Here is a 15,926-nt window from a genome sequence, read left to right as displayed (position 1 = left end):
AAAGAATATAAAAAGAATAAAAAATGTTTCTATGAAGTAAAAGAAAATGGGATAGTATCTACTCCATTGGGTTGATCGTGAGCATTACATGAAACAGCCTGGCAGAGGACCAAGCACGAAGCAAACTTTTGATAGTAGCAATGAACTATTAGTTATTTACAAGAAACCCACATACACACTCACACACGCATCTGTCCTTGGCACGACTTCTTCCTCAGGCTCAGATTTTACCAAAGAGCACTTGTCAGGTGGGAACTTTATGATCACCAGTTTTCTTAACCTTAGATTCACAATTCTATTGCAATTTTCCCCACTGCCCTTGGCCCATCTCATCTATTAGCTCCCTCTTATGTCTCTGAGAAGCTATTTCCCAGAGCCCAGATACTTCCTCTGCCCATACCCCCACTCATATGAAACCCCTGAGCCTAGAGGTGATTTCTGCCTGATCATAGACAGGTCTATCAGGTCAGGGCATTCGTACGCTCACAGTATGAAAACAGACACAGAAGACACAAAATGATATGCAATAACGTCTCAACTTTTATTGACCTCCTGCTCCCCAGGGGACCCTGCTTCTGCAGCCTCAGTGCCTCAGAACTTTGGTGTCTGATGTCTCAGACACCACTTTGCCATCCACGAGCCTGAGGGTGGTGGTCTTCTGGATGGTTTGCCTGGAGTTGCTGCTGTCCAGAGCGTCGCCAAGACTGTAACAGAAGACAAAGCCCCAGTTATAAACAGCCCCGAAGAGAAAAGAGAAACAAGGAAAATGAAGAAAAATAAGCCTGGCCTTATTTCCTAATTCCCCCTTAGCTGCTTAAGCCAAATTCCACCTGTGCCTTAAGAACAGCTAGGGCTGACACTTGGTCAATTCTCTTCTCGGGGCATGCACAGAGCACCAGCCCAGTGCTCAGTGGGCCAATGAACAGGCATATGGGGGCTTGGGGATAAGTGGTAGCTTGATCCTAGCTTCTAGGGGTAGGAAGAGAGCCTCACTCACCTGAAATCCTCCCCATCTTCCAGCAGACGGCGGTAGGTATTGATCTCAGCCTCCAGCTTGACTTTGACATTCAGCAGGGCCTCATACTCCTGGGTCTGGCGTTGCCCCTCTGCCCGGGTCTGGGCCAGCTCTGACTCCAGGTGCAGGAGGACTCCGTTGAGCTGCTCCATCTGCATGGCGTAGCGGGCCTCCACTTCCCTCAGGCTGTTCTCCAAGCTGGCCTTCTGCAGGGGCACAGGGAGGAGCGTGGGGTGAGACAGAGTGGAGGGAGAGACTCTGCAGCTTTCAGCCCTCTTTGAAACTTTGTTGAGTGCCTACTATTTGCCAGGCACTAGGTTAGTGGGTAGGAGCAGTGGGAAATGCAATGGGAGAAACAACTGTTCCCAGTGAAAGGAGCTGAGGGTTCTTACCAGATTTCTCATGGAGTCCAGGTCGATCTCCAGGGACTGGACGGTGCGCCTCAGCTCCGTGAGGGTCATCTCAGCAGCTCCTATCTCAGCGGTCTGCGAGGTGACCACTGTGGTGCTCTCCTCAATCTGCAGGGTAGATATGGTCCTCAGGTTCCTCCTTCTCCATCAGCCTCCCTCCCGCACCCTCATGCTTCTGTGCTGAGCCTGGCATCCATCACTCTCTCGTACCTGCTGGGACCAGTACTTGTCCAGCTCCTCTCGGTTCTTCTGAGCCAGCTCGTCATACTGGGCCCGGATGTCTGCCATGATCTTGCTAAGGTCCTGAGGTTTGGGGGCATTCAACTCCACGGTCAGCCCCGAGTTGGCAATCTGGTTTTGTAGACCCTTTACTTCCTAAAAGAGAGAGGGACAAATGTGAGGAAGGTTTCAGGGTCAGAGCTCCAGGAAGCCTCTTTATCTGTGACTGCCTCTTCCAGGAGTCCTACAGGATCAGTTGGGGAACAGAACTGAGGAATTTTGACTTTGCTCTCTGGGCAATGCCAATTCTGGGCTTCTACTCCATATGGGTAAAATGGCCACTGTTAACCACCCATGCCTGTTGCTCACAGGTGGTGGTTTCTCTCTCCTTTCTTCACCCTGTCCCTCCATCTACAGACTACTCCTTGCACCTTCCTCCCTCACCATCCTCTATCACATCTCACCTCCACTGTTAGCTGTTTCCACCTTGGTCCTCATCTCATCCTCTGACCCATGTCTTTTTGACCTCACCATGCTCTAATTCCGGTTAACCACTGAGCATGGCAACAGTCTAATTAAGAAGTGCTTAGGCTGGTAGTTCTCAACTTCCCTGTAAGTCTTCTTGTACGTGGCTTGCTCCATCTACTCCCCCACCCTGACTTGTCTTGACCCCCTGGTGGCCAAGGGCCACTGCTTGCCTCCTCATGGTTCTTCTTCATGAAGAGCAGCTCCTCCTTGAGAGCCTCGATCTCAGTCTCCAGCTGCAGCCGGGTGACATTGGTGTCATCGATGACCTTGCGGAGCCCGTGTATGTCACTCTCCACAGACTGGCGCATGGCCAGCTCTGTCTCATACCTATGGGGAGTGAAGGTGATCAGAAGGGCCCCGCCTCTGGTCCCAAACCTTGTCAACCCATGCCACCTCCTAAAAGCAGCCTCATGCCCACTGCACACCAGCCACCTGAAGTCAGGAATCAAGCACTAAGCCTCTGAACACCATTCCTGGCACTTGGGGAGCAGAGTTCTTCACACTGAGTTACATGAAGAATAAATTGATGGTGCTTTACTCTCATCCACCCAGCTCCACCCACAACTGAACAAAATCCCCTTGACCCCAGCTTCCTAAACCCCCAGCCTTACTTGACTCTGAAGTCATCAGCAGCAAGACGGGCATTATCAATCTGCAGAACGATGCGGGCGTTGTCCACAGAATTTGCAAAAATCTGGGGATATTGTAAACAGAGGTTGCTCCATGAATAGATGTTAAGTGATGAAGTGGGCTGAGTGGAGGGTGTTATGTGTCTCTGAAAAAAACTTCCTGGTCCCTGGAATAACCAGAGGCTCTCCTCCTATACCTAGGCCCTTCCACTTGTGCTCCTCATACTGCTCCCTCCTTTCCCGGACTCCCAAATTCCACCTTTCCCAGTCTCACACTGCCTCTCTTTCTAGACCTCTGCTGGCTGGCCTGTCTACTAAATGAGCAGCTACTGAAAAGTCCTCTCCCAGGTTCTCTCCTGCTGTTTTTAGTGCACCTGCTCAGCGCAGGCCCCATTGGCCTCTCCCACAGGTAGGCCTTGTGTTTACTCCAGGATGACTCAGCCTTAGCCACATCCGCTTAACCCCTCCAACTGTCTTCCAGAAGCTGGAGTGTCTGGGTCCTCTGTGTGGGCCTGTTTCGCCTCCCTGCATGCTGTCCGCTCCTCTGTGAAGCTCCCCCTCCTCTTCCCACTCTCCCCTGTGGAAGCTCTCCGTGCCCTTTCACCCACCCTTGGGGTCCCCGTGAAGTGGGGGTAGGGAGGCGGTATGTGTGGAAATCCGGGACATCCCTAATCCCCGCCGGGTGGAGTTGGGGGCGGGGCGGGAGATAGGGAGGGGAGAGGAGTGCATACACCTCCCCCTACTAAAATTCCTATCCTTGGGGTAGGGGGAGGAGAGAGAAGGGAGTGGATGACTGGAGGGTCACACTGGTTGGGAGTGGGAGCCACTCCCGCAGTGCCCACTTACCTGAGCCCTCAGGTCCTCGATGATCTTCAGGTAATGCCCCCAGTCTCTGACCTGGGGTCCCTTCTTCTCCAAGTGTTCCCGGATTTTGCTCTCCAGTCTCCGGTTATCTGCCTCCAGGCTCCTCACCTTCTCCAGGTAGGAGGCCAGGCGGTCATTCAGGTCTTGCATGGTCTCCTTCTCGCCCTGGATGCCCCCTACACCCACCAAACCCCCGGCCATCCCGGCGCCCAGGTTCCCGGACCCCCAGCCGCCCCGGACGCTGGTGGTGCGGGACACGGAGATCCGGGAGCCCGAGCCCCCGGCGCCTGCATAGACGCTGGCCGCGCTGCTGACCGGTCGGACCCGGTGGCCCGACGACTGCACGGAGCCCAGGGACCGGTAGTTGGAGAAGGTGGATTGGGTGCTGAAGCTCATGATGCTTGTTCGCGAGGAAAGAGCGAGGCCAGGACTCAGGTGCTGGGTCGTGGAGTGTGTGAGGTCCGCAACTCAAGTTATAGCTCCCAGGGATGGGGGCGGGGTTGGGGTCCGGACCGGCGAGCCCCGCCCCCGCTATCAGAGTCGCCGCGGAAGCCTGGGTCACAGGTGGGACCGCGGGGACTTGGCGCCCTTGGTTCCTCACCCTCCCGGCCTTTCCCCGCCCCCTCTGCACCGCCCCACCAAGGCCTCCCTCCACCCCCCAGGGAGGGGGTGAGTGAGTGGGACCGGGCCAGCCAAGGGCAGAAGGTGAAGTTGACTCTGGCAGCTGGAATTTCAGGGCAGGAAATGACGTTATTGTACCCCCCTTTCCCAGGTGGAGGGAGGTACTGGCCTCGTAGAGAATTTGGGGGATGAGTGTCGAGTTGTGTGTGTCCTGTCCTCAGCCTGCAGGCCAAGTTCTCGCCTGCAAGGGGCGTCTCGGGGGAAATCCCAAAGCCCCAGGAGTCTTGGGGAAGAAAAGCTGGGGGGTGGCAGAGAGGAAGAGAGACGCCATCCTGAGCCTCAAGTCCCGCTGTTTTACTCTCGCCCCTCCTGCCCGTTGTTCCCTAGCACACACTCAGACCTGTGCTGTCACTGCCCACAGACACACTCACTCACCAGTTACTTTGACTCCCGAAAACTCACCCTGAACCTCCCCTCCCCTGTGCCTCAGCTCACTCCCATGGAGGTCTGGTCTACTTGGGAGGGCTTTGTGGTCTCAGCTGGAGTCCTCACTTCAACACACCTGTGTATCAGCCTTACCCACACCCTTGGGTAAACAATTTCTGAGCACTCACAGTTCAACAAATATTTGTTAGGCACCTACTGTGTGTCAGGCCCTGTTCTAATTGCCTGGACAGCAGCAGGGAGAAAAGACCAGTAATCCCTCATGGAGACTGTCTGAGAGGAGAAACATTCTAGCTGAGACTCAGCCCTGGTGGCCAGCTCTCTCTCCCCTCTTACCAGGACTTTTCTGCAGGCCTCCTGCTTCTCCTCCAAAGGCTCTCTGAATCCCATGCCTGTCTCCAGGGGGCTGCCTCCTCCAGGAAGCTTATGTCAGGACATGGGTGAGACGATGGAGGTAGGGAAGTACCCCTTTCCCCTTCACCTCAGAACCTGGATGGTGACCCCCTACTGAATGAGCTGGAGGAATCCTGCGATACTGGGCCTTCAAGTCTGTCACCACCGGCAGCTCGTTTGGCTGGCAGGGCCTGACATTACACGCCTGTCTGTACTCTTTGCTCCGGAGTGGACCTATCGATTCTTATCGAGCTGCCAGCTAAACTGAAGAGAAGGGGGCAGACAGGAAAGGAGGCCTGGGAAGAGAAGGGGTCCCAGGAATAATTAGGTCAGTGGACGAGGCAGGCACAGGTCAAATGAGGGACTTGACCCTGGATCATCCCAGTCCTGGCATCCTCTGTTGGGGAGAGGCCCCTACTCAGTGCCCCCGCACCCAGCAGGAGCTGGCTAGGGGAGGTCAGAGTAGGAAATGGCCAGGGGAGGGTTAGGGTCTGCTGAAGGCCAAGAGGCAAATGAAATGCAAATTTGCATACAAATGAATGACCACTAGGTTTGCCTGGAAGATTTCTGGGAGCTTAGAAGTCCCAGCCAGTCAAAGGGGTTTCTCCTGCTTTCACCTTCACATTCTCCCACGAGGTTCCAGAATTGTCTTGTTGTGCAGAATTGCACAATAAGGGGTAGAGATTACATATATGATGTATTGCCTTTGCTGTTTTTGCTTAACTTGAAGTCAGCCAATTTGGGTACGTTGCCAGCTGTGTGACCTTGGGGAAGTCACTTGACTAGGCACTTCAGTTTCTTCTCTTGTAAAAGGAGAAGAAAGCAAGCGTGACCAGTCTATCTCCTGGGATGGCAGTGGATATTTATGTTAATTATCACTCACTTATTTAATTATCACTCACTTAGTCACTGAACAAATGCTGTTTACTTACTATCGGGTAAATCTCCAGAAGGGCAGATGTCTCCAGGATATAAGGACTCTTTCTAAGTCACTTAAGACCCCTGGGGGACTTTGAATTCCAATGGGGATCAGGTCCAGATCTAAGGATTCTTATCTAAGCTCTTTCCAGATCATTCTCTGACTGCTGCCTGACTCCAACAGCCTGGGACATTTTGGGGCCTGGGGAGGGAGGCGCTGTCTGGGGGTGGTGGAGGAGCACTGCCAGCTGGGTCTTATCTCCCGTAGCTGATGTTAGTGACCACATTCCTGACCTCTTGCAGCAGTGGGGCAGATACCGACCTCAGGTTTCCAGCACCAGCCTGCCCTTTTCCACCACATCTAGATTGCTCTGTGGTTCAGAGCCTTTTCACTTTTATCTGAGTGTCTCTGGGAGAGCTGGGGAGGGGGCATTTTTGAGCACCCTTGTTCCCAGAACTGAGGCTCTGAGTTGGGGGTGGGAGGCCAGGTGGGAAGGGGGATGGGTGATTGTGAGGCCAGTCCCGGGTGAAGGGGGAGCAGGAGGGGCCCTGCTGAGAGAGGCCAGAACAAAGACATTGAAGAGAAGGCTAGCTGAGTAAAGAGACTTGGCTGAGGTGGGGGTCCTGAAGGAGGGGAAATGGTCCCCACCCCCATCCTGCCCTGGGACCCGGTGTCCTGCTGAGGGGTCGCTGGGGAGCTGGGAACCTGAGAGACAGGTTTAATTCCTGAGTAAATTCTGAGATGACCCTGATAAGGAGGGGTCAGCTCTTTCCTCCCCCTCCTGGCACTCTCCCAGGGAGGGCGGGAGCCACAGCCCTGGGAGAACTAGATAGTGGGGGGGATTAAGGGATTGGGGGATCATGAGGGCCTGGAGCTCCTTAGGCTTTGCTTTATCATTTAGGCTATAAATTTTGTACCCAACCCTGAGGAGGAGGTTGTTTAGAAAAGGAACTGAAATGTGAGGGTGGGGGTCTATAGCGGGGAGTTATGGGGTGGGATGAGGATTGGGCACGTGTCTGATTCTCCTCATCTTCTCCAACAACTGAAGGATAGAGAATGACTCCAGACAGGATTTCCAAAAGTGTGTGTGTTACAGGCAGTGAGAGGTCCTTTCAGGGACAGTAGGGGGCAGTGAGGTGGGTGAGCAGTTGGCCTGGGAGGCTCCCTTCAGCTCCCCTCAGTGGAGGGCCTGGCTTGCAGGCTGCCCACAGGAGGACTGCAAGGGGTCCTGAGTCAGGGGCAAAGCCTGAGAGGAAGAGGACAGGGGAGGGGGCGGGAGTGAAACCCGAGGGAAAAGAGTCTGGGGCTGCGTGAGAATTCCTGGCATGTAAGGGAAGCTCCGTAAGTGACTTTGATTCAAACCATTAATGAAAAGGATGTTCTAGGAGAGGCGGTTGGTGGGGGGGGGAGGGGTGGTCAGGAAATGTGGTTAGGTAGGCTGTGGAGGCTGGTGGGATGATGGGGATGGCAACTGGGTTGGGAGCAGGAACCCATGAGAATCCCTCATGACTTTTGGGAATTTCTTTGAAAGTGTCCCTGCCCGCTGTGGAGGCCCTGCCTGTCCAGTGTCAGTAGCAGAGGGCTTCTGAGGGTTCTGTCCAGGCCCTGTCCCTAGGGTTCGGAAGATCAAAGAAGGTTCTGGTACTTTTATATCATTGCTTCAGTTGGATTTGTATCCTGGCTTATTTTCCAGGGATAAAGGTCAGCCCTGAGAAGCATGTAGCGGTCCAGGAATCTCCAGTGATAAAGCTCAGAGAAATCAGGCCCTTCCGGAGTCCCCTCAGCTCCCTGGGGTCCCCTGCGGTCTCCTCTGACAAAGGCAGCTCTCGCCTACCAGGGCAGGGGTGGCCGCTCCTGTTCTTATAACCTCTTCCCCTTCCCTGCTTCTGACCCTGGTGCTCCTGGTCACTCCAGGTACCTCACTGCCATCCCCCAGCCCATCACCTCTTTTCAGTCTGCCAAGAGGTGGGTGGGGCATAGAATGAGTGTGGTGTCCAAAGACCTGGGTTCAGGGTTCCACTGCTGGCTGGGTGAGCTTGGGCAAATTTACCTGCCTTGGTCTCCTCAGTTGTAGAATAAGGATAGTAGTTATATCTACAACTAGAGTTTTCATGAGGATCAAATGTGACAGTCTGCCTGGAAGAGCTTTGACAGCAGAATAAGCTAGTCAGTTTCCTTTCTTTTCCGGTTTGCCCGCATTTATTCCTTTTCTTCCCAGACCCTTTATTTCACTCTCACTACCTTCTAGCCTTCTGCTCCCTGCTCATCACTATTTCTTTTACTTTCATCTTGAGCACGGAGCAGGGTGACTAAAACTGAGTCTATGGAAAAGGGATGAAATGGAAAAGTAGAGTGTCTGAGAACCCATTTCAAACCCGTCCCATCAACGTCCACATCTCTATCAGCCTCTCTCGCTTTGGCTTTGAACCTGGCAGACCTACCAGCAATGTCTGGGGAAACTGGCAGCTAGACAAGCAGCGCTACAGCTTGAGTGAGGCATAGGATATGGAATGCAGCTTGTGGGGCCAAGGCTAGCCCTCAGGGCCTTTGCACAAACTGGAGGAAGTCAGCCTCCTTGTCTCTTTGGCCTGGTGCCCTTGTGCAATGACTGACTTGCACAGGCAGATGTGGTAGCCCTGTCTGAAGCCACCCCCCTTGGGGATTTGGGGAAAACCCTGGTGTGGATGAGCTGGCCTGTGATAAAAGATCAGACAAAAAAAGTGGGCAGAGTCTGCACAAAGGGACCCAAGGCAAGAAGAGGAGGAAGAGACAGAGGAAAAAGAGAGGAGAAAGGAGAGGAGATCCAGACGCCTGTCCGCTCCCAAAAGAGACCAGGGGAGAGGCCTGTCATGAAAGCCAAAAAGAAGGAATTTCAAGGAGGGGCAGACACACACAGAGATCAAGGGGGCTGAGGACAAGCACAGCACTTCCGATAAAGCGATGGAGACCAAAGCCATGTGCTGAAAGGACAAGGTGTAAGTGGTTAGTGCTGAGTGGAAGCAGAACGTAAACTTTTCTTTTTAAGAAGTTTGGGGTAATTCCCTGGTAGTCCAAGGGTTAGGACTTTGAGCTTCCACTGCTGGGGTCCAGGTTCAATTCCTAGTCGGGGAGCTAAAATCCTGGACTGAGTGGTTGAGTGGCATTGCCAAAAGAAACGTTTGTATATACATGAACACATATATGTATGTATATACAAACTTTTTGTGTGTGTATATATATATATATATATATATAATATGTATGTGTGTAGATTTTGTTTGTTTAGCTGTTTAGTCTCTAAGTCATGTCCAACTCTTTTGTGACCCCATGGATCCCATAGACTGTAGCCCTCCAGGCTCCTCTGTCAATGGGACTTCCTAGGCGAGAATACTGGAGTGAGTGGGTTGCCATTTCTTTCTCCTGGAGATATTCCCAACCCAGGGATCCAAGCCGGGTCTCCTGCATTGCAGACAGATTCGTTACCATCTGAGCCACCAGGGAAGCTCCGTGTGTATATCTTTTTTTAAAATAGTTTTATTCATTGTTGGCTGGGCTGGGTCTTCCTTGCTGCATGGGCTTTCTCTAGTTGCAATTCGTGGGCTTCTCATTGCAGTGGCTTTTTTGTTGCAGAGCACGGGCTCAGTAGTTGTGGCACATAGGCTTAGATGTCCAGCAGTATGTGGAATCTTCCCCGACCGGGGATTGAACCTGTGTCCCCTGCATTGGCAGGCAGATGCTTTACCACTGAGCCACCAGGGAAGCCTCCTGCATGTGTATCTTTAAACAATACAGAATCTGCCTGCAATGCAATGACTGGGTTCAACTAAGTTTGTCAGGGATGGAAAGGAGAAAATGGGGTGATATCTTGGTGTAGGTAGCAAGGTTGATGAAAAGTGTCCTTAGGATGGTACTTGGTACTCTTTAGCCAGGCTGATCAACGATTAAACAAGCGATAACAATGGAGTGAGGTTGGTGCTGCGCCTGAGGCTGGAGGAAGTGACATTTCAGCTGGACCCTGAAGAGTGCTAGTCCTAGCAGGTGGCAGGCCTGGGGTTTGCCTTATGTAACCTCTACGTGTTTCTGCCTCCCCCCAATGTGAAGAGCAGGACAGACGAAAGGAGTCTATGTCTACATGCATGTGGTAACACTAGGTTATGTGAATGGTTTTGAAATCCCAGTGAAGGTCACATAACATGGCTATGATGAGGTCAGCCACAAAAGAATCTGTATCCTCAGGGAATATCTTGCTGAAAGAGGGAGGGAGTGGTGGAAACTCAGAAGCAAGGGAATCTAGGCTGACCACATTGTTGAAATGGACTCTTGGGGGGGGTTGAGTGGGAAAGCTAAGGCAAAGAAGACCTCAGATGAAAAGGAGTTTAGGGCTTGGGAGCTGACATGACGGATGGCAGCAGCTGTCTAGAAAACAAGGGAGTGTGCGATGTGGCATGTCAGAGAGGGGACTGTCAGGGTTTGAGGTCAGAGCAGATGATATCGTTCTAGCGTGGCCGAAGGTGCTGAAAATCACCGAGTTAAGCATCTTAAGGAAAAGAAAGGATAGAGAAAAAAGCATACATTTTAGAGTCAAACAGATCTAATGTTCTAGTTCTGTTGTTTGCCTGCTGAGTGATGTCGTTCACGTCAGTGCCCAAGCCAGTGAACTTCTCTGTCTAACAGTTTCCTCATCTGGTGTTGCAGGAATTAAACCAGCCTGGTAGGGCCTGGCAGAGAAGGCAATGGCACCCCACTCCAGTACTCATGCCTGGAAAATCCCATGGACGGAGGAGCCTGGTGGGCTGCCGTCCGTGGGGTCGCTAAGAGTCGGACATGACTGAGTGACTTCACTTTCACTTTTCACTTTCATGCATTGGAGAAGGAAATGGCAACCCACTCCAGTGTTCTTGCCTGGAGAATCCCAGGGACGGGGGAGCCTGGTGGGCTGCAGTCTATGCGGTCTCCCAGAGTCGGGCACGACTGAAGCGACTTAGCAGCAGCAGCAGCAGCAGCAGCAGGTAGGGCCTGGAGCATCACAGGTGCTCCCCTGCCTCCTTCTCCTGGAAGAATTATCAGCACAGAGGTTCAAGTCTCTCAGTTTGGTTCAGTTCCACAGTGAGCTGGGGATATAGAGATAAATAAGAATTAACAGCAATAATCAAGGAGAAGACTATTAAAGGGGACAGATAACTGTATGATAGGTGCTATGAAATGTCCTAAAGTACTATCAGAAGATGGAATAATTCATCCATTCATTAACAATTTATAAGGCAACTGTTTTGTGCCAGCCATGTTCTAGGCTTTGGGGGTACAGCGAAGAAAAGTCAGATAAGGTTGTTGCTCTTACAGAGGTCACATTTTATGTGTTGAAGGATTGGGATCATGGAGAACCTCATGTAGGAGGGAATGCGCCGAACTTCAAAAAATGAGCAGGAACTTGCTAGAGAAACGAGGGGGTCAGGAGAATTCTTTCCAGGTAAAACATCCGGCACTGAGACCGGTTACAGTATCCAACAGAGTCCCCTCCTCTGAGTTTCAGATCTGTATCTCCTGAACATCACTGGGTATTGTAGCTGATTGATTTCCAATAAATCTTTTTTCATGTTTTTACCTTTTTATTTTTGGCCTCACCTGGAAGCTTGTAGGATCTTTGAAGCCATGCCCTCGACAGTGAAAGCATGACATCCTAAACACTGGAATTCCGAAAGAAATCTTAAAGCTATTAGATGTAAGGCATCTGTTTTTTTTTTTTTTCCCCTCTTTCTTTTTTTAAAAAAATTCAGGAATAAAACCACCATATGACCCAGCAATCCTACTCCTAGGCATATACCCTGAGGAAACCAAAATTGAAAAAGACACATGTATCCCACTGTTCATTGTGGCACTATTTACAACAGCTAGAACATGGAAGCAACCTAGATGTCCATCGATAGATGAATGGATAAGGAAGTTGTGGCACATATACACAGTGGAATATTACTCAGCATAAAAAGGAACGCATTTGAGTGAGTTCTAATGAGGTGGATGAACCTAGAACCTATTGTACAGAGTGAAGTGAGTCAGAAAGAGAAAGATAAATATCATATTCTAATGCATATATATGGAATCTAGAAAAATGGTACTGAAGAGTTTATTTATAGGGCAGCAATGGAGAAATAGACATAGAGAATAGACTTATGGACATGGGGAGAGGGAAGGAGAGGGGAGTTGTATGGAAAGAGTAACATGGAAACTTACATTACCATATGTAAAATAGATAGCCAATGGGGAATTTGCTGTACAGCTAAGAAACTCAAACAGGGGCTCTGTATCAACATAGAGAGGTGGAATGGGGAGGGAGATGGGAGGGAGTTCAAAAGGGAGGGGATTATATGTATACATATGGCTGATTCATTTTGAGGTTTCACAGGAAACAATGGAATTCTGTAGAGCAATTATCCTTCAATTAGAAAATAAATAAATTGAAAAATTCAGATTTATTGAGGTACAATCTGCATACAATAATGTTCACTCTTTTAGGGATACAGTTCGATGGGTTTTGACAAATAATACAGTTATAGATCTGCCACCATAAATCAAGATATAAAACTTTTAATCACCTCAAAAAGTCCCATTGTACTCTTTCATAGTCAATCTCCCTCACCCACCCCCAACTCCAGCAACCATCCATCTGCTCCTATCATTTTTCCTTTTTCAGAATGCCATGTAAATTGAATCACACAATATGTAGCCGTTTGTCTCTTAGCATGATGCTTTTGTGTGTTTCATCAATGTTATTGTGTGTATCAGCAGCTTGTTCCTTTTTATTGCTTATTTGTTGTTTAGTTGATAAAGTTTGTCTGATTCTTTTTGCGACCCCGTGGACTTAGCCCACCAGGCTTCTCTGTCCATGGGATGTTCTAGGCAAGAATACTGGAGTGGGTTGCCGTATCCTACTCCAGGAGATCTTCCCGACCCAGGGATTGAACCCGTGTCTCCTGCATTGTCAGGCAGAATCTTTACCACTGAGCCACCAGGAAATATTGCTGTGTAGTATTCCATTTTGTGGAAGTACATAACTTGTTTATTCATTCACCAGTACATGGATATTTGAGTTGTCTTGAGTTTTTAATAGTTATGAATAAAGCTGTTATAAATATCTGTGTACAGCTCCCAATGTGGATTTATGTTTTCATTTCTCCTGGATAAGAGAAATGGGATGGTGGGTTGTGTGATAGGAATGGGATGGTGGGTTGTATGATAAGTGTATGTTTAACTTTATAAGAAACTGCCAAACTATTTTTTTTCAATTGAAGTGTAGTCAATTTACAATATTGTGTTCAAGCTGTTTTCTCAAGTGGCTGTGCCATTGTGCATTGCCACTAGTAATGCATGAGAGCTCCAATTGCTCTGCACCCTCACCAGCTCTTTTTATTATCTTCTTTTTCTTTTCTTTTTAAAAAACTAACCTTCCCTGGTGATAATTTCTCATCAATTTTCTTCCTTTTTTTAAAAAGACCGTTATTATTTTTTATTTTTGGCTGCCCTGGGTCTTTATTGTGCACTCAGGCTTTCCCTAGTTGTGACGAGTGGGGGCTACTCCCTCGTGGAGCACGGGCACCAGAACACAGGCTTCAGTAGTTGTGGGCATGGGCCCAGTAGTTATGACACGCAGGCTTAGTTGCTCCGCAGCATGTGGAATTGCCCTCAACCAGGGTTCAAATCCATGTTGCCTGCACTGACACATGGCTTCTTAATCACTGGACCACCAGGGAAGTCCTATTATTATTAATATTTTTACTTTTTTTTTTTGCTTTGCCATATGGCATGTGGTATCTTCCCTGACCAGGGATCAAACCCGTGTTTCCTGCATTGGAATTGGAAACACAGAGTCTTAGCTACTGGACCACCAGGAATGTTCTGTTTATCTTTTTTTTAATTATAGTTTTTTGTGTGTGTGTGGTGGGTGCATAGTAATATCCCATGGTAGCTTTAATTTGTATTTTTGTAATGACTAATGACATTGAGCATCTTTTTTATGCACCTTTGTTGCCACGTATACCTCTTTGATGAGGTGTCTGTGCAAAAGATTTGGCTTAATCTCCAAAATACACAAATAGTTCAGACAAGTCAACAATAAACCACCCAAACAACTCAATCGAAAACTGGACAGAAGACCTTAACAGACATTTCTCCAAAGAAGAAATGCAAATGGCCGGTAGACACATGAAAAAATGCTCAACATCACTAATTAGTAGAGAAATGCAAGTTAAAACTACAATGAGGTAATTCCTGACACAGGTCAGAATGGCCATTTTAAAAAAGTCTACAAGGTTTCCCTCGTGGCTCAGTGGTAAAGAATTTACCTGTCAATGCTGGAGACACGGGTTCGATCCCTGATTTGGGAAGATCCCACATGCCAAAGAGCAACTAAGCCCATGCACCACAGCCATTGAGCCTGTGCTTTAGAGTCTGGGAATGGCAACTATTAAAGCCCTCCTGTGCACTGGAGCCCATGTTCCAGAAGAGAAGCCACCGCAATGAGAGGCCCTCGCACCGCAGCTAGAGGGTAGCTCCTGCTTGCTGCAACCTGGGAAAAGCCCGTGGAGCGATGAAGACCCAGTGCAGCCGTTAAAGACATAAATAAAATTATTGAAAAATATAAAAATAAATCAAAAGTCTACAAATAACAAATGCTTCTGGAGAAGGTGTGGAGAAAAGGGAATCCTCCTACACTCTTGGTGGGAATATAAGTTGGTGTAGCCGCTATGGACAACAGTGTGGAGGTTCCTAAGAAAACTGAAAATAGAATTGCCATATGATCCAGCGATCCCACTCCTGGGTTTACACCCAGACAAAACTATAATTCAAAAAGACCCATGCACACCTATGTTCACAGCAGTGCTATTCACAATAGCCAAAACATAGAAACAAATGTCCAGCGATAGATAAATGGATAAAGAAGACGTAATACATATACATGATGGAATACTACTCAGTTATTAAAAAAAATAATGCCATTTGCAGCAATATGGAGGCAACTAGAGATTATCACACTCAGTGAAGTAGGTCATAAAGAGACAAATACCATATGATAGCACTTACATGTGGAATCTAAAATATGGCACAAAAGAATCTATCTATGAAATGGAAACAGACTCACAGACTTCTGGTTGCTAAAGGGGTGGGAGTTAGGGGAGGGAAGGACTAGATATGTGGGATTAGCAGATGTAAACTATTATATATAGGATGGATAAACAACAAGGTCCTATTGTGTAGCACAGGGAACTATTTTCACTCTCCTTTGATAAACCATGGGCTTCCCTGATAGCTCAGTTGGTAAAGAATCCACCTGCAATGCAGGAGACCTGGGTTGGATCCCTGGGTTGGGAAGATACCCTGGAGAAGGGAAAGGCTACCCGCTCCAGTATTCTGGCCTGGAGAATTCCATGGACTATATAGTCCATGGGGTCGCAGTCAGTCAGATACCGCTGAGTGATTTCACTTCACTTTGATAAACCATAACGGAAAAAATATTAAAGAAAAAAAAGGAGGTCTATATGTGTATAACTGAGTCACTTTGCTGTACCGAAGAGATTGGCACAACATTGTAAATCAATTGTACATCAGTAAAAAATTAAAAAATATTGTGTTGTCTTTTTTATTATTTATTTCTGAGATTAAAAAATATATCTAGATCTAAGTTCTTCATCATATATGTGATCTACAACTATTTTCTCCTTTTGTGTTTGTAATTCCATATTCTTCATGGCTTCTCTTTTGGAGAAGCTACTAATTAATTTTGAAGAAGTCCAGTTTATCAACTTTTTACCTTAAAGGGTTATGCTCTGGTGCTGTATTTGAGAAATCTTTGCTTATCTGAAAGTCACAAAGATTTTTTTTTCTGTTTATTCTAGAACATTTGTGATTCTAGA

At 48.7% G+C, this 15,926-nt stretch overlaps 1 protein-coding gene and 1 long non-coding RNA gene across 2 annotated transcripts; one reads left to right on the top strand and one right to left on the bottom strand.

The window, feature by feature from the left end:
• Positions 1 to 517: 517 nt before the first annotated feature.
• Positions 518 to 4,267, bottom strand: KRT18 (keratin 18). The gene is made up of 7 exons (XM_006046606.4): positions 3,648 to 4,267; positions 2,784 to 2,866; positions 2,343 to 2,499; positions 1,636 to 1,800; positions 1,408 to 1,533; positions 998 to 1,221; positions 518 to 704 (listed from the first exon to the last, which is right to left on the bottom strand). The coding sequence occupies exons 1-7, from the start codon at positions 4,059 to 4,061 to the stop codon at positions 584 to 586; spliced, it is 1,290 nt and encodes a 429-aa protein (XP_006046668.1). The 5' UTR covers positions 4,062 to 4,267; the 3' UTR covers positions 518 to 583.
• An 805-nt stretch (positions 4,268 to 5,072) lies between these two features.
• On the top strand, positions 5,073 to 11,818 carry LOC123333311. The gene is made up of 3 exons (XR_006550609.2): positions 5,073 to 9,017; positions 10,717 to 10,732; positions 11,031 to 11,818. It is a non-coding gene; the product is annotated as an uncharacterized LOC123333311 (long non-coding RNA).
• Positions 11,819 to 15,926: the final 4,108 nt, after the last annotated feature.

Source organism: Bubalus bubalis, chromosome 4 (genome assembly GCF_019923935.1).
Source record: "Bubalus bubalis isolate 160015118507 breed Murrah chromosome 4, NDDB_SH_1, whole genome shotgun sequence".
Taxonomy (NCBI): Eukaryota; Metazoa; Chordata; class Mammalia; order Artiodactyla; family Bovidae; genus Bubalus; species Bubalus bubalis.
Note: the sequence above shows the minus strand (reverse complement) of the source record. Positions and strands in the feature narration are given on the sequence as shown.

What these genes read in the sequence shown, in the direction of transcription:
- KRT18 (XM_006046606.4), bottom strand. Translation starts at nt 4,061, where the DNA reads ATGAGCTTCAGCACCCAATCCACCTTCTCCAACTACCGGTCCCTGGGC. An exon ending in TGAAGAAGAACCATGAGGAG is followed by an intron (nt 1,801 to 2,342) that starts GCAAGCAGTGGC and finishes TCTCTCTTTTAG; the next exon opens with GAAGTAAAGGGTCTACAAAA. An exon ending in GAAGATGGGGAGGATTTCAG is followed by an intron (nt 705 to 997) that starts GTGAGTGAGGCT and finishes CTTCTGTTACAG; the next exon opens with TCTTGGCGACGCTCTGGACA.